Here is a 20147-nt window from a genome sequence, read left to right as displayed (position 1 = left end):
TAAGACTCTCAGTTGTCTGGATTATTGGCGGTGGGTATTTATATCTCCAGTGTTTAATGTAAGTCTCTAGAAACATGAAAGGCATAGAGGGACCATTTTTATTGACCATCAATAAGACTCCAGAAGACAGACAAATAGTTTAAAAGTACATCAGCATCCTCTACGATCACTGAGTACTTCTTTAAAAACAACAACAATATGAGGCATTACTTCTTCCCCAAAAGACCAAATAAAATGGACAGGCCAGGACCCTCATTCATTCATTCATTCATTCATTCATTCATTCATTCATTCATTCATTCATTCATTTTATTTATAGATTCATACCATTGGTCAGACAATACTGATTTTAATAGGCCAATGGTATGACTCTATACAAGGTCTCTAAAACTGTATGTGTGTTCATGGATATCACGGATGCCCTTCCCCCCCGAACTTAAAGGCACCATTGGATTCAACTTCTTATCGTACCATAAATAAGTAATTCACATTGTTCTAATAAATATATACTTTCAATGTCATTTTGTTCTTTGGTTACTTTCATTATTGACCATTGGGAGCTTTGTCACTGCCATGACTGTGATGTGAGAGGTTATACATATACATATACATACACACACACACACACACATATATATATATATTAAATCAACACAAAAGAAATAATTCAAAATAAATCATACCAAACTTACTCTCACTTTTGGCAGAACTCTTCGAAGCGTCTCCGCAGGATTCTGTCGCATCAAGACTGGAAGATTTGCGACCACACTTGTTCCCTGGATATCCTGACCAGAACTTACCAAACAAAAAACACAGTTGTTTAAACATTTTATAGTCAGATCAGTTTTAACAAAAAGATTAATAGCTACTGCTCATATTTGCAACATGGGAAAGTTTAGAAATCACACTGATGTATTGCTTTGAAAGTAAAAAACGCCCTTAAACAGAAATTCAGATTAAATTAACTAGCAAAGGGGTAGCAAAGCAGAATATAAACAGTGATGATGCTGTAATAGCGATGCATTCTCTTTTAAAAAGTAAGACACTGTTAGAAACTTTACTTATTGATGAGGCAGGGAATAGAGGGAAGTACTAAGCTGAGGATAATGCTGAATCAATCATTCAACTAGCATCACAAGGCTCCAGCAGGCAATTTCATTCAACACCATCATTACAACCAATTTTGTCTTTTCGATATGACAAGCAACGAAAGAGGGGGATGGATCCAGCAATTCATCAGCAGGAGGAGATAATCATTTCAGATATTCCTTGTTTCCCCTCTCCCCTCAGCTGCCATTTCTGACCATGGGAAAGTTGATCATAGGGCTGCCAACTCTAGGTTGGGAAATTCCTGGAGGTGGAGCCTGAGAAGTACAAGGTTTGAGAAGGGGAAGGGCCTTAGTGGGGTATGAAAGCAGCCAGGGGGACTGATATCTGGAGATCAGTTGTAATTCCAGGAGATACCCAGGTCCTACCTGAAGGTTGATAACCTATGTGGGACCCATGGGCAGTCTGGCGAAATCACTCTGTGTGCCTTTTTTGTCAGAGCAATTCTGCTGATGGAAAAGGGACAAATTTCACCCTCTTCCCCCTCTCCCAGTGCAGGCTGCCAAACCACATAGCTATTACTCTAGTCAGGCCACACAGCTCTGGGAATCTATTTTCCTAGGCTTGGAAGAGACCGCTGGGAGGAAGGGAAAGTGGGGAAGATGCAACTTGGCATGACTTTATTTTCGTCTGTGAATTAAATAACTGAGAAGAGAATCGCATCCCCTTCCCAATGCACAGGCCTACAATTAGTGCTCTGGCAAATTAAACATTGTAATTTCTAATATGATATGGTTTTACGGAAGAGAATGCTCTTTCTATGATAAAAGCCTATCTAGCCCGGGTCAGAAATAAGATAATTTGTATCCACTGCCTCAGTATGCTAGCTACTTGCCACTCACTTTCTAAACTTCATAGAAGACAACCGCTTAGGGAAATAAATAGAACAAATGGGAGCTCCCAGTACTCTTGTTAAATAAGAAGTCAGTTTCATTTTTTGTGTGTACAGTACCTTGCCTGAGCAAATCAAGGAAGTATTCATCTTGGCTGTCATAAAGCCCACCAAGCAAAGCAGCAATTCTCCTCAGAGGAAATTAACTCTGTGATTTAGAGATTGCCTGTAATTTTGGGAGATCTCCAGGCACCACCAGGAGGCTGGCAATATTAGCAAGCCTGAGAATATATCTTCCCAGGGTCGAAAATGGCTGCCAGGGTAAGGGGAAACCTGGAAAGAAAGAAATCCTTATGCAGGCTCTCTACATAGTCCTTGCACTGGACCCAGATGTAGTAGCTCTCAGCTAGGGATGCTAGCCTCCAGGTGAGCCCTGGGGATCCCCTGGAATTACAATTCATCTCCAGACAAGAGAGAGCAGTTTCCCTGGAGAAAATGGCTACTTTGAACGATAAACTCTGTGACACTGGACACAGTCCTCTCCTGCTTGAATATCTGAATCCCTTTGCTTGCAACAGCTTTCCTCCAGCCATTTTTCGCCAGCGGGGCTCTGAGAAGAAATTCTAAAAGGGGGTAAATGTGAGGAGCCAATAGGGGGAGTGCAGCAGATTCATGGATTTAGCTATTTGTCACACATAGCTAATGGTATATAGATTAGAAAAGTTTATCCTCTTTATGTGTAATTATTAAGGCAAATCTTTCACAAATCTCATTAAAATGTCTTGTTCTATCAAACTCCCTTTAGCCCAGCATTCTGTTTCCAGTGGTAGACCAATATGGGTGCTCGCAAGCCATCTTTCCCATTTGTTTCCAGAATAATAAAAAAAAAAACATTATTTGAATTCATTTGCTGCTGCATATTTAAAGGGCACAGAATGTACTGTCAAGTGGCATCATTAAACCTGACGAACTTATTGCCACATTTAGAACTGAAAGTTCTTTCTATATCTTTCCTTGATATTGATATTTTTTCCAAAGAGCAATCAAATTAGGAGGGCTGAAGACACAATAGCCCATTTTAGCTTGATTTCTTCAAACTGTTGGTACAGGACCAGTGTGGGCAGAATAAGCTCTTTGCTGTAAAATCTCTGCCCCCTCTTGTTTTTACATGTGCCAAGAATATGACAGGAATTAGAGAACTAAGCATTCTATGCCCCCAACAGCTCTTGCTTTCCTGTGTTTCTTCTCTTTATAAAAGGATATAAGCCTTTCATATTATATGACTCAAATGTACTAATGTCATGACTTAGAATCATAAAATCACAGAGTTGGAAGGGGTCATAGAGGCCATTTATTCCAACCCCCTGCTCAACACAGGATCAGCCTCAAGCATCCAGGATAAGGATCTGTCCAGCTGCTGCTCAAAGTCTGTGAGTGAGGGGAGCTCACCACTTCCATAGACAGCCCATTCCACTGCTGAACTAATGATTCCCCCCCCTCCCGATATCTAGCCAATATCATTCTACATGTTCTAGTTTAAACCCATCACTGCGGGTTTTTTGGGGAGAGGGTCCTCTGCTGCCAACAGGAACCTTTCCCCGCCCTCTTCTAAGTGACAGGGTTTCAAATACTTAAAGAGAGCAATCGTGTCCTCTCTTAACCTCCTTTTCTCCAGGCTGAACATTCCCAAGTTCCTCAGCCTTTCCTCCCCAGGCCCTGAATCATTCTCTTTGCTCTCCTTGTGCTATGAGAACAAGCTCTTCTGCCTCACAACTGGAGTCAGTGGTTTGGATCCTGAACAAACTTTCCACCAGCACTCAGGCTTTTTTGCAAGCAAAATCACAAGAACTGACATGGGGTGATGAGGACAACCACAACATAACCACCATGGGAGGTGGAGTCATGCAGGCCCTAGAGCAGAGGACAAGAGGAGTAATGTTTAAAAATAAACACAAAAAGAAAGGAGAGAATAAAACCAATGGGGGCATGGCAGCTGTCACTGAAACAATGCTATTTTAATTTGCACAGCCAATCAGATCTCCAGTGGCCAATCAAAAGCCCCACTGGGCAGGAACTCTACCTAGCTTCACCTACTTTTGAAAAACACTTGGAAGATGCCAGGAAAGATGTTGGCTAGTACCATGGCATCCATGGGCACCACATTGGAGATCCCTGCACTAGGTGTTGTACAACAGGAACTGTAGATTCTGGTGAGCAGCCATGTTGGTCTGAAGCAGCAGAACAGACAACACAAGACAATCCAACACTCTGAGAGCTGGTATTGGCTCCATTAGCCTGGCTCATTCCAAAAGCTCTTACTGCACTCTACTTTCAAAAAAAAAAGTAGGGGAAAATGTTTCCAGGAAATCCCCGCCCCAAGACAAAAACTAAAAGATGTCTTCCTGCACTCAGCAAGGCTCCGCTTTATAGGCAATCATCCTCGGGGGGGATTTGAATGCCAGCCAGAACTGAGCAGCTAAAGACCCACAGGTAACGATAGAGATGCTCCTCTCTCAACCTTCCTAATGCCACGACCCTTTAATACAGTTCTTCATGCTGTGGTGACCCCCAACGATAAAACTATGCAAGGGTTCTTTCACAGAGATTAAACCAAAACTGACCAATGGCGTGAAGATCCATGGTTCATGATTGTATATAAATTGTTTTTTTCCCGGGGCTTCTCAGTTCAGTTCTGCTTCTTGTCCTGCTAAGCTGCGTCGCCACCTGCAGTGCCTGGCAGGAGGCTAGGCTGCACTGGAGGCACTGCTGGAGTGACTGGTGGCCGAGTGCAGGCACCTGCAGGAGGAGCGGCAACAGTGACAGCACCCTCTCCCCAAGCAGCTTGCCCTGCCACAACCCCCAGGTTGAGAACCACCTTCCACATATGCCACAAAACTCTCTCCCTCCCAAAGGCCCGGCTCCTCCGATTATTCACTGTGCTAGTCCGACCTAGCCCTCACCGGCGCCTGCAGCACACCCGGGAACGTAGAAGACTCCACGTTTCCTTAACGTGGGCCTTCCGAGGGCCTGGGTCGGGCCAGGGCTCAGTGGCACCTGGGATGGCGGCGACGTCAGGCATAATCAGGGATTCTCCCTGAAGCCCTGTCGCCACCATCTTGGGCATTCCGGACCGTGCATAATGGATCCATGTGGCAAAATGGGGAATCAAACCCGGTCCCCCAGATTAGAGGTTGCCGCTCTTAACCACTATACCAACATGGCTATAGACTGCCTTTCCCCCCCTTGTCTTCCTCCTGCAGGCATTTAGCCCAGGCTGGGTCACAGGCAAGAGTGAAAGGGCTCTTGGCTTTCAACCCCAGAAGCTAAGATTGTCAGCTTGGCAGATCCAGCCCAGTCCTGATATAATCATTTGCCTATCTGTTTTTGTAACTTGGAATATCTTTCCTTTTTTCGCAAACCACTTTAGAGCTCTCTGGGGGAGAAAAGCCAGCTAAAAATGCTTAAATAAATAATATAGAAATAAATCTGGCTGCCCTGCAGACCTAAAATCATAGCTTTTACTATCAGCTAAATTATTTATGCTTGCTCACTGCTTGTCATATTAGGAGAAACATTTGGCCTCAGAAGAAGGGTTTTTATTTTTGTTTAACCTAAGCAAATAAACTTATACATCAAAGATGGCATGAGGTAAATTATGCTGTTCATTTTGACCAAATAATAGGTTTACAGGAATTTATGTCTCCTCATTCCAAATGACACTCAGTGTCACTATTGATACCGTAGGTGAGAGAAAAATCTCATGTACTTCAATGACAAAAAAAATCATAATTTGAGTGTCAATAGTTCAAGAAGTGCTTCCTGTAGAGAAAATGTCTTTAAGAAAATGTCACTTTAAGAGAATCAATTGCTCAATAAATCTATAAAACATTCAAAAAAAGCCCCATGTTAGAATAATTTACCCACTTTGAATTAAAAATCAAGATTCAATTTAAGTAGACTCATTAAAAATGCCAGCCTACTTCCTGATTCAAATAGGATTTCTTCAGAATACTGGATGGGATCCCAAAGAACTGTGAACAGCTTGCAATAGGATTTTTGCCACTTCGACTCTTTCCTCTGCAGCACGCAAAAGATTTTTCGGAACATCAGTAGATCCGCAGAAGCCACAGCAGGATGTGATGAAAGGGACTGCAGCCAAATTGGCAAAAATTGCCCCTGCCACAACACACACTTATACAAAGTCCAAATTCATTCTCCAGGTAAAAGGTTTCCAGGTAGCAGATGTTACCCCAAATGCTCAAAAGAAGTGTGGGGAATTGGCTACACAAGAGGGGGGGTGACTAGAGAAGACCGTTTTGCCAGTGTTTCCGTCCTTTGAGGTAGCTATCCCCAACCTGTGGGCCGCAGACCACATGTGGTCCTTCGACTAATTGGAGGTGGGCCCTGAAGGATGCCTCCCCCCCTGCCCTTTACTTCATCCCCCCCCCCCGCCCTTTACAACACACTTCGGGTGTCATTGTCTCCCATCACTCCCAGATGGGACTATCTCATTGCAGAGAAACAAGCTCAGGGTTCCCATTGATTTGTCATTGTCATGAATTAAAATTTCCATGAAAATAAAATGTTCCTTATGTTCAATGTTGTGGTTTGTCTGTATCTTATTTTGAAGGGATGTTTAAACATTAGCATAGTGACCAGAGTCAGAGAGCGTTAGGGCAGTGGTTGAGAGTAGAGGAGTAAACTACGCCCCCCCACCGGGCCTCAGTAAAATTGTCAAGCGTTGAGTGGTCCCCAGTGATAAAAAGGTTGGGGACCACTGCTTTGAGGAACTCAAGGCAGACAACAAGTACTTAAAAATAAAGTATAGCTTTATTAAAGAATAAGACACAAGACAAACACTACACAATTACACTAACACATGTATGCAGAGAGAAATGAGGTAGGAAATGACTAGGATGCAGGAAAAAGGTGACAGCAGGGTTACACAATTACCAAGCTAGGCATAGATGGAGACAGTCAAGGACGTAGATGGAAAGAATCAGAATTAGGCATCTGGCAGGGATTCATACCCTTTTCTTAGCCAGGTTAGCAATACCCTGGCTGGCATGGGGGAATGCCAGGAAGGGGAATGCTCTTTGAAGATCGAAGATGCACACGTGTTTCCTAATCGGTGCAAGGATGCAGAGTTCAGAGAGGTCAGCGGGTCACGTCACATCCACTGATGCCTTCTTTAGAGTGATTGACCTGACTTTACTTCTGCCTAGGCCAAAGCAAATGCCCAACGTTCAAAGTCTTGATTGTAGAGGCCCAAGGGTGCCATTCCAATCCAACAATGAGATCTGCTGTCAGGGGCAACGATCCAAGGCCTGTTGCCATTGGTAACACAGAGCAGAGAAAGTCTTCTACCTGGAGGTAGTTTGTGTTCATCTAGAATAGCCAATTTTGAAGGTGGCCACAGATTGAAAAATGTAAGAAGGGGAGCCCGAAGGGTTTATGGGAGGCCCTGGTAACGGTTCCAATGAAATACCCTTTTTGTCATATATCATTAACTACTAGAAAGATCAACCTTCAACAAAGGAAAGGAAAATAAATCATGTAATCTGTTCCTTTGTGGGTGCTTAAATTAATACATTCAAGAAAAGAAATGAACACCCATCCTTCTCTTGGTCGAATATTCTAGAAATCTGTCTCATGTATATATAAGACAAAATACGCTGAGCATAGTTGGATCACTCTTAGCGTAGGTCTTTTTTAGCCTACTACAAGGCGCCCAGGAACCTGAGAAGAGCTCCTAAAAGGGCTGTGACCAAATAAAGGTTGAGAATGGCTGATAAAGAATACTCTAAGTATAAAGCAGTTCCATATGTTTCTATGCCTCCTAATACATTCAGACATATGCAAATTTGCCAGAAAGGACAGATGGTAACATTACATACACAAGGTCTATTCCTTCAAACTATCACAAAGTGTTATAATGCTTCCAAAATGAGTCAACAGAAATATATTATTCTATACAACAATATACACACAAAATTCATACACATTTGATCAACTATACCCTAATATAACTAGAGTCAAATCCAAAATAAATGTCCAGGAGATAAGCTTCTGAGACTCAATGCCCTCTTTGTCAGATATGAGACCAAGATCTTGTGGTTTTTAAGGTGCTACTGGACTGGAACCTACCTGTTCAGACCAACAAAGCTACCCTCTGAGAAATGTCACATTGTAGTTCTCTATAAACGCTGAGGATATTCTTCGTATTTATTCAATACAATGGAGGGAGGGGTCATTCATTTTGGCCCAGTGGTGCGGAAAATTGTGTCCGCTGTGTGTTAAAGCAAAAAGTAGTCTAACAATATGGAGAATTGCAATTCTAAAGAGAGAGGACTTGCCTTAAAAAAAGAAAAAAGAAAAAAAGCAGCTCCAAGAACCTGGCTTGCTGCCAATTCAGAATTTGAAGCAGTGACTTTTCAGCACCCACACAAACAGTAATTTTCCAACTGTGGAATTTTTTTTCTTTTACGGCTACTCAAATAGCAGAATTGGTGATCCTCTAACTCTTTATCCAGAATCGAAATGATTTATCACTTTGTGGTCAGACTCCTGACAGTTTTAATATTGTAAAATACACACACAAGGTTCCTTCAGGATACAAAGCAAGTGTGGTGTCACTAAGAAACACTTCCCTTTATTAACAACGGTAATTTCCCAAACTTCAGTATTTATAGTCAATTTAAATGTTCCACCATTGTGTGAACACAGTTCACAATGCTAAAATTCATGGGGAAATATATATATATACGAGCTGCAAAGCCCGTTTATAAGTATGGGCTTTGAAAGACGTGCCCCCCCCCCGCAAGCCGGTGGTGGCACAGCCACATACCCGGGGCCTGGCGAGCGCAGCGGTGAGAGCGCTTGGCGGGCCCTAAGGAAGGGAATTTCTCCCCCTTTCCCCTGCCATCATGGCCACTTCCCTGGGGCCTGCCAAGCGCTCTCGCCGCCTCACCTGTCCCCAGGGAAGGGATCTCCCCCACCACCGCAACTGCTTACCTGGGGCCCGGCAAGTGCGTGGGTGGAGCGGCAGAGACCTGCAGATGCAATGGCTCCAGCAGCCAGGCGCGTCTGTGAGGCGAGGGGTGAGGGCTCAGTAAGGGAGGGCGGGAGCCACAGGGGCAGGGCCAATCACCCTGATTGGCCCTATTCTAACTCGGACAGCCAGAGTTGCTCCTCCCCAAGGCCGGTTTCACAAGTATAAAGAGGAGGAATCATGGATAAGTATATTTAAAATGCTTTCTGCTTTTCTCTGCCTTTTCTATTTTGGATACCATACAATAAATGAAAATATATTCTTTAGAAGATAAATAAACTAAAATTAGCAGCTATTGGGGGTGGGGGATAAAGGTAAAGCAGATGGCAACCGGAAACATGGTTTTTCAGAGGTGTTTCTATGGTTGAGAACTTCCACCCCATTGAGTCTTGCCCGACAGCTGTCTGTCTGTCCTTCAGGCATCAAAGAAAACTGTATCTTTTTAAAACAGGGCTTTTAACGAAAGGTTTTCATCTATTTTTATTCATCTGCCCTGCAAACTATTTTATGGATGTCATTTTTGGCTGGTGATACATATTGATTCTATGTCCCTGGTCCCTAGAATTATCAGGAGAGATATCAAGAAATTTGAACACTCCATAAGGGTTGCTAGCCCCCTGCCACCAGGAAATGCCTCCCCCCCACACACTAAACAACTGGCCATCAAGGGTACTTACCAAAAGGCCTGCCCTTAGCCTTGATCCGGAAACTACAGCTGGTCCAAAACACAGCAGCCAGGGTCCTCACAACAACACCATGGAGGTCCCACATTCAGCCCATTCTCCATCAACTACAGTGGTTGCCAGTTGAATTCTGGATCAGGCTAAAGGTTCTGGTACTTACCTTTAAGCCCATATGCACTGAGGACCCAACGTACCTGAGGGACCACCTCCCTGCCTATGCCCCTCAAAGAGCTTTACGCTCCGCCACCACCAACCAGCTAATGATCCCTGGCCCTAAAGAAGCCCACCTGGCCTCAACCAGGGCCAGAGTCTTCTCTCTTCTGGCCCCCATCTGGTCAATTATTATTGTTGTTGTTGTAGTTATTTACATGTTATAAAAAAAACTATGTTCCATGTACCAGTTTTTACGTTCAATGTAAACCGCCCTGAGCCTCAGGGGAGGGCAGCATATGGAAGGAAGGAAGGAAGGAAGGAAGGAAGGAAGGAAGGAAGGAAGGAAGGAAGGAAGGAAGGAAGGAAGGAAGGAAGGAAGGAAGGAAGGAAGGAAGGAAGGAAGGAAGGAAGGAAGGAAAATTGTGTAGTTAGATAATGAAGTCCAAAGCTGCCATTCCAAGAAAAACATGGAGCTCTATCAACTGCAGCACTTATCCTTCTCTATGTCCAAAGAATACAAGGTGACACATATGTAATTTTCTTTTCCATTAAAGGTAAAGGTAAAGGTATCCCCTGTGCAAGCACCGAGTCATGTCTGACCCTTGGGGTGACGCCCTCTAGCGTTTTCATGGCAGACTCAATACGGGGTGGTTTGCCAGTGCCTTCCCCAGTCATGACCGTTTACCCCCCAGCAGCAAGCTGGGTACTCATTTTACCGACCTCGGAAGGATGGAAGGCTGAGTCAACCTTGAGCCGGCTGCTGGGATCGAACTCCCAACCTCATGAGCAAAGCTTTCAGGCGGCTGCCTTACCACTCTGCGCCACAAGAGGCTCTTTCTTTTCCATTACTTCCCTCAAATATCTCTAATTGAATACAGCACTGGAATTTTCTTGTTTTCTGTGAGCAGCCCCTTTAAGATTTGGAATCATTACAACACCTGGAGCTTGGCCTTCAGAGATAAATTAGAGGTACTTGAGGGAAGTAATTGGGACCTTGTCTTTTTGGACCAGGATCTCCATACTATTTTGAGCCATCGGCCAATTTATATTAAGACTTGTATTGAGGTAAATTCACTGCATTTAAGATAGGAGATATGCTGAATATTTATATGACAATATTATAGTTAATTGGGTGATATTTCTGTTTATAGGTTATAGAAGAAATACTACTTAGATTTATTTCATAAAAAAGAGAGGTATGGTATGAGCATGAATGAATGATTTTATTTTACATCTAACAAAATTAAAAATGATATATTAATTGTGACTGTTTATAATTTAGGACTTGCCACTGAGGAAATGATAATAGAAAATGGATTTTATCTGGAAAACTGTTCTGGCTGACATCCTTGGAATGAAATAAACTGAAAGTAAACTCAAGAAAGGACACTGTTTAAAAACTTTCTTTACTGTTGTTTAATGCTATAAGGATAGGTCTTTTCTTTCTGGCCAAGACCAGGCCGGGGACCACCAAGCAGTTGGTGTTTGCCAAGTATATTCAGAGAAAATCCCTTATCTCTATTAAATGCAGGAAACTTTCGGGTATATTCATCTCTATTAAATGCAGGAAGAAATAATGCAATAAACATAAAGAACCAAATGCATGCAATCAAGGAATAAAAGCTACAATGGTTTTCACAATCAGAAATCAGGAACAAGGGCAAGAAATTAGGAGTGCTGCTGGATATCCATAGGTGAATCATGGGAGGTGATAGAATTTGTTGGCAGTGCATCATACACAATAGCAGTATATCTAGTTGAGATGCCCTGAGGAGGGCTCCACAAAATGCCTTTGGAGGTCTTTTCCATGCATAAGAAGGAATGGATTGTTCCCAGGCAAATACAGAGCACAAGATTTCTAGTTAGGCTGTAAAATCAAGGTCCGATTTGTTGATTTTAATCCTGTTGTTGATTTTTCAGGGACGTTAGGAGAACAATCCACGGTAAAGTGAAGGATCAAGTTCTCATCCTTAAATTATTCATTTGGATCAAGACATCAAGGAATTCCTAAAGCCTTTGCTTCCCTTTTAGCAGCTACTGTAGATGGTTCTCTAGGTATCTTGCAGTCTAAACCTTGACAGCCTACCAATACAAGAGCAGCACAGTGTTCACAAGGGATACAAAAGTGAAGACAGAAATAGATGGTAATTAACTGTTCACCTCTGTGACCACACGAGAGGGATTAACAGCTTGTAAAGAATGTCTAGAAAATCTTTAAGAACACTGGACAAGGAAACGGTATAGTAAGAGCAGGAGGCCCTCTAATTGTCAAGCCCTAGTCTAGCAACTAGAATAACCCCTTCCCCCTGCTCTCTCTTGTTAGTGCTAACAAGGGTTTATAGTAGCATCTTATGCAATGCAAGTACCTATGTCTATATAATTGCAACTTTAAAAACTAGTACAGCTGGAAAGAGGCTAGAGAACTTCCCTGCTGTTGTGATATTCCTTTACTTGTAAGAAATCTTTCACAGAACATCCAAAGACTGCATGCAGCACACCATCAATCTGGAGTGTAAAAGCTCTGTTCTGCCACCCCATTCTGCAGCACATATATATTGCTCACACAGTTGGGTAAACCACAGCGGTCATGAAAGGGAAAAGAGCATTCACATTCCCAATAGCGGAAGGAAGGGCTCCTGTTATGTCATCGCATGGTGTGATGTTTGAATTGGGCCAATGTTTGCTCCCAATATATTACAGTGAAATTCACTGTTCTAAAGAGATAAAGAATTTTACAATTGTAAAAAAATGAACAGATCTCTGAAAATCAAAGCCACATGAGGCTTTGACTTAGATCAGCCTTTCTGAACTTTCTAACTGTTGAAAAAAACCAAAAAAATATTATTCAGGCTTTGAGAAATCCTAGAAGTAGTGCGATCATGCAGAATATGGTTGGGAGGCATAGCTGTGTACACACCAACTCAAGACCCCTCTCTTCCCCAACCCTCCAGACTTATCTTCAGCCATTGGGGGGGGGGGGCAGGTCCATATAACCATATATGGTCATATCACCCAATAAATGTTTAACCAATTATCCCCTTGATCCCTGCCTGTCTTGGCTGCTCAAAGGGAGTGGATAGCAGGTCAGCTCAGGGATATTATTAATCTCTCTGTTGTTCAGGGAGTTCCCTGAGCTACTGAAGGGAGTGGTGGTTTACCCTCTCCTTAAAAAACCATTGCTGGATCCACAGGACCAAGCCAGCTGCCACCCGATTTTACATCTTGCGTTTCTGGGTAAGGCAGTTGAAAGGGCCACCATGGACCAGCTTCTGGCATTCTTGGAAGAAACTTCTGCCCTCGATCCATATCAGTCTGGCTTCCATCCTGGCCATGGGGTAGAGATGGTGATCTCCAGCGCCAGATTTATCGGAGAGGGTTGGCCATTTCCATAATGTTAGATCTGTCAGCTGACTTTGATGTGGTCGACTGTTATTGTCCCACCGCCTCGCACCAGGACAGGGATATGGGGTAGAGCCTGGGGCTGGTTATGCACCTTTTCCCATAACCGGACCCAGAAGGTGGCAGTGGGAGATGAACTACAGCATCCCTTGTGGATCCCTCAGGGGGCAGTGCCGCTGCAGCCACCTGCCGCCAACCTTGCCCACAGGCTGGTTGTCAGAGGAGGCCAGTGGTCCCGCGCCAATTTGCCTGGCTGTGCAGGAGCCTGAGACCCCCATGGCCAGTAAATGCCGCCACTCCAGACGCCTGCTGGCCGCCTCGCCCACACCAACAGCCCGCCATGCAGGTAGGGCGATGCCGCGGCCACTGTGCCCTTCCCCCGGTAACGCCAGTTGCATCCCTGGTTGCAACAGGCTTTATGGCTCGTAACGATAATAATATATTAAAATTAATTAACTCCACCCATTCAGGAAACCCTTCTCGGGTTGTCAAGAAACCCCCGTGGTTTCATGAAACCCTGATTGAGGAAGCCTGATTTAGATTGTGTGCATAAGCAGATGAGGGTCTTTCACCCTTTTTTCAACACTATTTCCCTGACTTCTGCTGATCTCAGAACTTTAACTTCAGAAACAAGAGATAAAGCAGGCCAGCTTGACTGAGTGGGAGAATAGATCGAACTGCCTTACCAAAACTATTAAACTATAAAAGAACACTTACAGCTGCATTCATTTGTACAGTTACTTCTGAGTAAATATACATAGTATTGCATTCCAAGGCTGTATGCTTATTTGAGAATCATTCTCTTTGAACTCGATGAACAAACATTAATCAGATCAGACTGCACATTTTGAAAAACTCAGAGTACAAAGGTTATGGAGGGAGGCTGGTACTGTCCAATTAACAAGACTTTTTGTGCTACAGCAAAAAGCCGTCAAAGGAATAGAGAAATATAACATCTTCGCAGCCCACCACGCTGCTTTTCAACACCTTTTGCTAAGGTTTGTTAGGGCGGTCGACAATGTAGTTTTAATTTTGTGACTCGTTTTTTTAAGTCAGGATGTTAGAGCTTTGCGGCTCACAACTACATTTTACAAAAAGATGGCAAAAAGGTTTTTGCAGAAACCTTAGAAACAAGGCAAAATACAGCCTAAATTCATTGTCATTATCAATTCTCACAATCTCTGATCCACAGAGTAAGATTTTCTAAGAGTTACTGCGAGCTTTACATAATCAATGGCAAGCATTTTTAGAGTCTGATAGAATAAGTACAAGATGTTCGTAGAACAGGAACTTGCATATTTATTAGAAAGATATGCAAATCACTTATTTTATGTCTTCACATTTATCTCTGGCCTTGCAGCTCAAGACGGCCCTCAATGAAGAACAAGTGTCCTTCCCAGGCCCAATAGCCACTTAAAAAACAGAATTTAATTAACATAATATGTTTTTAAAAGTAAGGGGCAGAGGATAGATGCACAGATGATGGACGATTATTTTTAAAGAATACTTATAACTCAGAACATTAAGATGGGCATTAAAAATCAATTAAACCACCTTCAAACCTGTGGTCAATCCATCTGGCAACAAGCTGAGTTACAAAAGGGATTTTTGCCACTTTTTGCTGTGGATCCCCTAGACTTATAGCTCATCTCCATGTGACAGAGATCAGTTCTGCTGGAGAAAATGGCTGCTTTGGAGAGTGAACTCCATAGCATTACACTCCACTGAGGTCCCTCCTTGCCCCGGCTCCACCTCCATGTTTTCATTGTTGTTAGCCGCCCCGAGCTGTTCCCAGGGAGGGATGGCCAATAAATTCAAAAATAATAATAACAACAACAAAGTCTCCAGGTACTTCCCAGCCCAGAGCAGGAAAACCAATAAAAGGCACTCTTGGACACAGCTGCCACTTGTCAATTGAGTAGTAGGCCAGGCTCCAAGATCACCCCTAGACTACAGACTTGTTCCTTCAAGGGGACTGTGACTTTATCCAGAATGGATGATTGTTGTTATGTGCGAAGTCGTGTCCGACCCATCGCGACCCCATGGACAATGATCCTCCAGGCCTTCCTGTCCTCTACCATTCCCTGGAGTCCTTTTAAGTTTGCACCTACTGCTTGGATGATACTTAGAAACAAAACCTAGAAGAGATCTTAAGGGTCATCTAACCCAATGCACTGCACAATGCAGAAAATTCATATCTATCTATAACGTTGTAGGTATAGATTGTCAGGAATCAGGCTGAGGCCAGCCGGTAGAGTCTGTAATAAAGAAACCTCCAGGATTCAACAGGCAGTTGAGAGTCGAAAGAATATCTTTATTAAACAGAAACTACAAGTTGCTGGAATAGGCCAAGACCCCTTGAGCTAAGGTCTTGGCAGATACAAAGGCACAATAGACATCCCAAGATTATTATAGGGTGCATTTGGTAGGGGAGGAGGGACAAGGTATTTAGGCGGGAGATCACAGGACACGAAAGTTGCGATCTTTCCCAGCTTTGATCCTAACAGTAACATTTCTGTTGAGTCTCTACTGTCTACGCAAGATCATAAGAGCGGTTCGATAAGGAGAGGAGATAGGGGCACCCTACTGGGAATGCAGAGGAGGCTTGAAGCTAGACGGGAGATTTACAGCTTTATGATGCCTGGCCTTGCCAGGCTGCAGAAAGGGAAGGAGGCATGAATCGAGGTTCATGACACCGCCCTGAGCTGGATTGCTGGGAGAGTGATATAAAAATAAAAATCTAATAAATAAATAAACGAACAGCTATATTGTGAAAGGCTTAAGTTTGTTGTGGTGTCCTTACTCTAAGAAGTCATGGCTTACAAACTTGTCCCTAGTCTATACAAGGGATTATTTATTTATTTATTTGTTTATTTATTTATTTAGATTTTTATACCGCCCATTTCTTTGCAGCTCTGGACGGTTTACATTGAACATTATAATACAAATTATACGATGTTTAATACCAACAGTATGTAACATAAACTTTCATAAACCACATTATAAATAACAATTAACAGTAACATTGGGGGTTGAGTGTGGATTTCTAATCTGGCAAGCCGGGATTGATTCTGCACTCCCCGACATGCAGCCAGCTGGGTGACCTTGGGCTTGCCACAGTACTGATAAAGCTGTTCTGACCAAGCAGTAATATCAGGGATCTCTCAGCCTCACCTACCTCAGAGGGTGTCTGTTGTTGCTAGAGGAAAGGTGAATGAAAGCCATTTTGAGACTCCTTTGGGGAGAGAAAAGCAGCATATAAAACCAACTCTTCTTCTTCTTCTAGATCTATGGTTCTGTTGAATTTAGAATGTCATGAACAACTTACTCATTCTCGCGTAACACTCACATTTGAGGACATACATTATATTGATGGGCAGGACATACAGGTGAGGTCAAGTGAAGTATTAGTTATACAATGAGTACTAGTACTTGTGGAATTTAACATCACAGGATGCAGCAATGGCCAAAAAGGAGATTAAATAAATCCCTTCTATGTAGGATAGGTCTATTAACGTCTATTTGTCATGATGACTAAAGTGAACTTCTATAGTCAGAGCCCATAAAGCCTTTTACTATGACAGTATGTCCTAGAAATCATCCTTGCTGCTCTGATTTGTTCCACAATTTAGGTCTCAGGAACCCAATTCTGCAAGACATGACATTCCTCATTTTAATTTACCGATACACAGACAGGACTCAGCATGCTATGTATTTAGGCATCAATGATTAGTCAACCTTTTCCAAGTTGTCAATTCTCTACCTCTAAAGCACACTCATCGCCAAAGCAAAAGTTATAGAGAAATATCTTTGCCAGTACAGCACCAACCTCACAGTTTAACACCTGGGGTAAGGGTTATATTCTAGGAACCTACATTTCACTCATTAACATTCAATCACTAAATTTTAACATTGATAGCTAAGGAATTAGAATATCAGTTTCAAACCATGAAAACTAATTCTCATATTAATTTTTAACTGAAAAGGCACCTAAAAACACTGTTAATGAAATACTTATTAGGAAGCTCTCAGCGTTAGTCGTTTGACATTGTTTTGCACAGTTTTGACAAATGATTGTGATTCTACACACATACACACAAAGAGCTAAATGAAGATGTGTCTGGGAAGAAAAAATCATGACTGCAATCCTTTTATATCTGTTGCAGGCGTTTTACTCCCTATTTTCTGAAACAGAAAAAGTATGTCTTCTACCACATGAACATATAAAACTGCCCAATATATATGGAAAGAGGCCACTGATCTAGCTAACCTATAACTCTCTATCCTAATTAGCAGTAAATCTTCACGATTTCAGGCAGAGATCCTTCCCCATTCCTTTAACAGAAGATAGCAAGAACTGCGAGCTAGCAAAAGCCATTGGGGGAAAAAAGAAAAGAAGAGATTTTCCAACTAATACGGGGTATTTCTATAACCATAACTTTTTCTGCCCACATTGTGTTATCAACATAGGGATTTCTGAGTGCCAAGGCATGCTGAATGAGTACACCTAATGTTCAAAACATTTTCTGGCTAAAAGCACCCTTAAAGCCTTCTGTGTGATCAAAGCCGGTCCCAGCTACAATTTGTCCTTTAATGCCTGCAATATTCCTTCCTGCAGGCCCCAACCATTCATCTTATAATGGATACAGATAGATATAGACGGGGTGGCTGTGTGGTGCTAATTAGTCATCAGGGAGTTCCAGGTTTCCCAGGATGTGTTGAAGTCTTCGTCATTTCTGGAATCTCAAAATTCCCTAATTTCAAGACATGATTTTCATATCGCATCACAATGAATCTCCTCAGTGCAGGAAAAAAACAAGTGTTTGGGTATACTGAAGGAGAAAGCCAGGGATGTGCTAATGCCCCTGTGTGAACACAATTGGCCACAGCTTGAGGGCAAACACAATTAGGAGAACTCTAATACTGAGAGAACTTAAAAGCTTTCAAAAAAGAAAAGAAAAGAAAAGCAAGCTGCCTTACAGATATTCCAGTTCAGCACAAGGAAGGATATAAAATCTCAGGGGGGGGGGAAAGAATACAGTAAAAGTTTTGTTATCTGGCACCCGTGAGGACGAGAGGTTGCCAGTTACATAATCATATGTGCCAGATACTCAAGCACCTCATTGGGAACACCCTCGCAACAGCATCCATACATGGCAGTCATAGAGGCAGCCCCACATAGAGCACACTGTGTAATCTAATCTAGGTGATACCAGGGCATGAACCAGAATGGCAAAATACAGCTGGCTGTGATCTGCCTATTGGTAGCAACCAAGTCCAGATCTCCAGATGATCTCTCCCAGCAGTTTTACAGAGATGGTGAAGACCATGGGGGACAAGATCATAGAATCATAGAGTTGGAAGGGGCCATAAAGGCCATCTAGTCCAACCCCCTGCTCTACGCAGGATCAGCCCTAAGATGGAACCTTTCAGAACCCTATAGGCAAGAGGCAGACAGGCAGTCCCCCCCAGCACCACCTTCTGAGACCTACCACAGTACAATGAATCTTAGAATCATTGAGTTGGAAGGGGCCTCCAGAGTCATCTACTCCAAACCCCTGCACAATGTAGGACACTACAAACTACCTGTCCACCCACAGTGACACCAATCTCAAGCTCAGATGATGCCGCCCTCCCTGATAAAAACAGAATCCCTGGGCAGTCTTCCCTAGAAGAAATTCACCTCCCAACCCCAAAGTAGTAATCAGCATTACCCTGGGCATGCAAGAAAGGGCCAGAAGAGTAAAGCACTGACACAATCCTTTCTGCCCATCCACTCACAATCTGCCTAAATTCACAGAATCATCATTTCTGTCAGGTAAGTATGTAGCCGCTGCTTAAAAACTTCCAAAGAAGGAGAACCCACCACCTCCTGAGGAAGCCTGTTCCACTGAAGAACTGCTCTGTCAGAAACTTCTTCCGGATATTCAGCTGATAATTGTTTTGAATTAATTTCAACCCATTGGTTCTAGTCTAACCCTCCGGGGCTACAAACTCTATTCAGTGGTCCCCAACCTTTTTATCACCAGGGACTGGTCAACACTTGACAATTTTACTGAGGCTCGGGGGGGGTAGTCTTTTGCCGAGGGACATCACCGCTGCCGCCTGAGCCCCTGCTCCACTTGCTTTCCCGCCAGCGCCCCTGACTTCCCACTGCCCATTGGGGGACGCTGCCACGCTGACGGGGAGCCCCAGCCATGGCAGCCACCAGAAAGCACCAAAGGTGAGCCGGTGGCAGAGTGGCAGGGCAGCCCCTGAGGCAGCAGCCAGGGAGGAGAATGAGGAGCAGCAGCCAGGGAGGATGACGACTGATCTACAGACTGGTCCTGGTCCCCAGACCGGGGGTTGGGGACAGCTACTCTATATGACAGCTTTTCAAGTACTTAAAGATGGCTATCATATCGCCTCTTCTCTCCAAGCCAAGCAGACCAACCTTTCCTCATATGACTTTGGTCTCCAAACCCCTCACCTCCTTTGGACACCCTCCAGCTTGTCTACATCCTTTGTCAATTGTGGTGCCCAAAACTGTACCTCAGTACTCCAAATGAGGCCTAACCAGAGGCAAGTACAGCAGCACCATCACTTCACATGATCTGGACATTATACATCTTTTGATACAGCCCCTAATCCCATTTGCCTTTTTAGCCATCAAGTCACACTAATGACTCATGTCCACTTCAAGGCAGAAGTGACCAACCACACTCTCCAGGAGGCACTTACTGTCACCCATCTCCCCATGAACAGATTTAAGCAGCCAGGAAGGGAAAGGATCACCCAAGCAGGTAGTAGTTCTCTAACCTTTAAGAAAAATGCTCACATTCTCCACATGTTCCAACTGGATACGCCGAAAGATACACTACACAACTGGTCGAATCAGCATTCTGGGACCAGCCAATCTTGTCACAGCTAATACAGAGTCCAA

The 20147-nt window shown here is 43.4% G+C and overlaps 1 protein-coding gene across 4 annotated transcripts in view; it reads right to left on the bottom strand.

Moving 5' to 3' along the window:
* PPP4R4 (protein phosphatase 4 regulatory subunit 4) overlaps positions 1-20147 on the bottom strand; it is a 118719-nt gene that overhangs the window by 67344 nt on the left and 31228 nt on the right. For 2 of the 4 annotated variants that reach the window (XM_077323560.1, XM_077323562.1), the window contains exon 3: positions 684-795. In XM_077323560.1, coding sequence (XP_077179675.1) covers positions 684-795 — 112 coding nt within the window. The remainder of the gene's footprint in view (positions 1-683; positions 796-20147) is intronic. The other 2 variants (XM_077323561.1, XM_077323563.1) reach the window with 1 other exon arrangement.

Source organism: Paroedura picta, chromosome 2 (assembly GCF_049243985.1).
Source record: "Paroedura picta isolate Pp20150507F chromosome 2, Ppicta_v3.0, whole genome shotgun sequence".
In the NCBI taxonomy this organism is placed as follows: domain Eukaryota; kingdom Metazoa; phylum Chordata; class Lepidosauria; order Squamata; family Gekkonidae; genus Paroedura; species Paroedura picta.
This window is presented reverse-complemented; position numbering and strand designations above follow the sequence as displayed.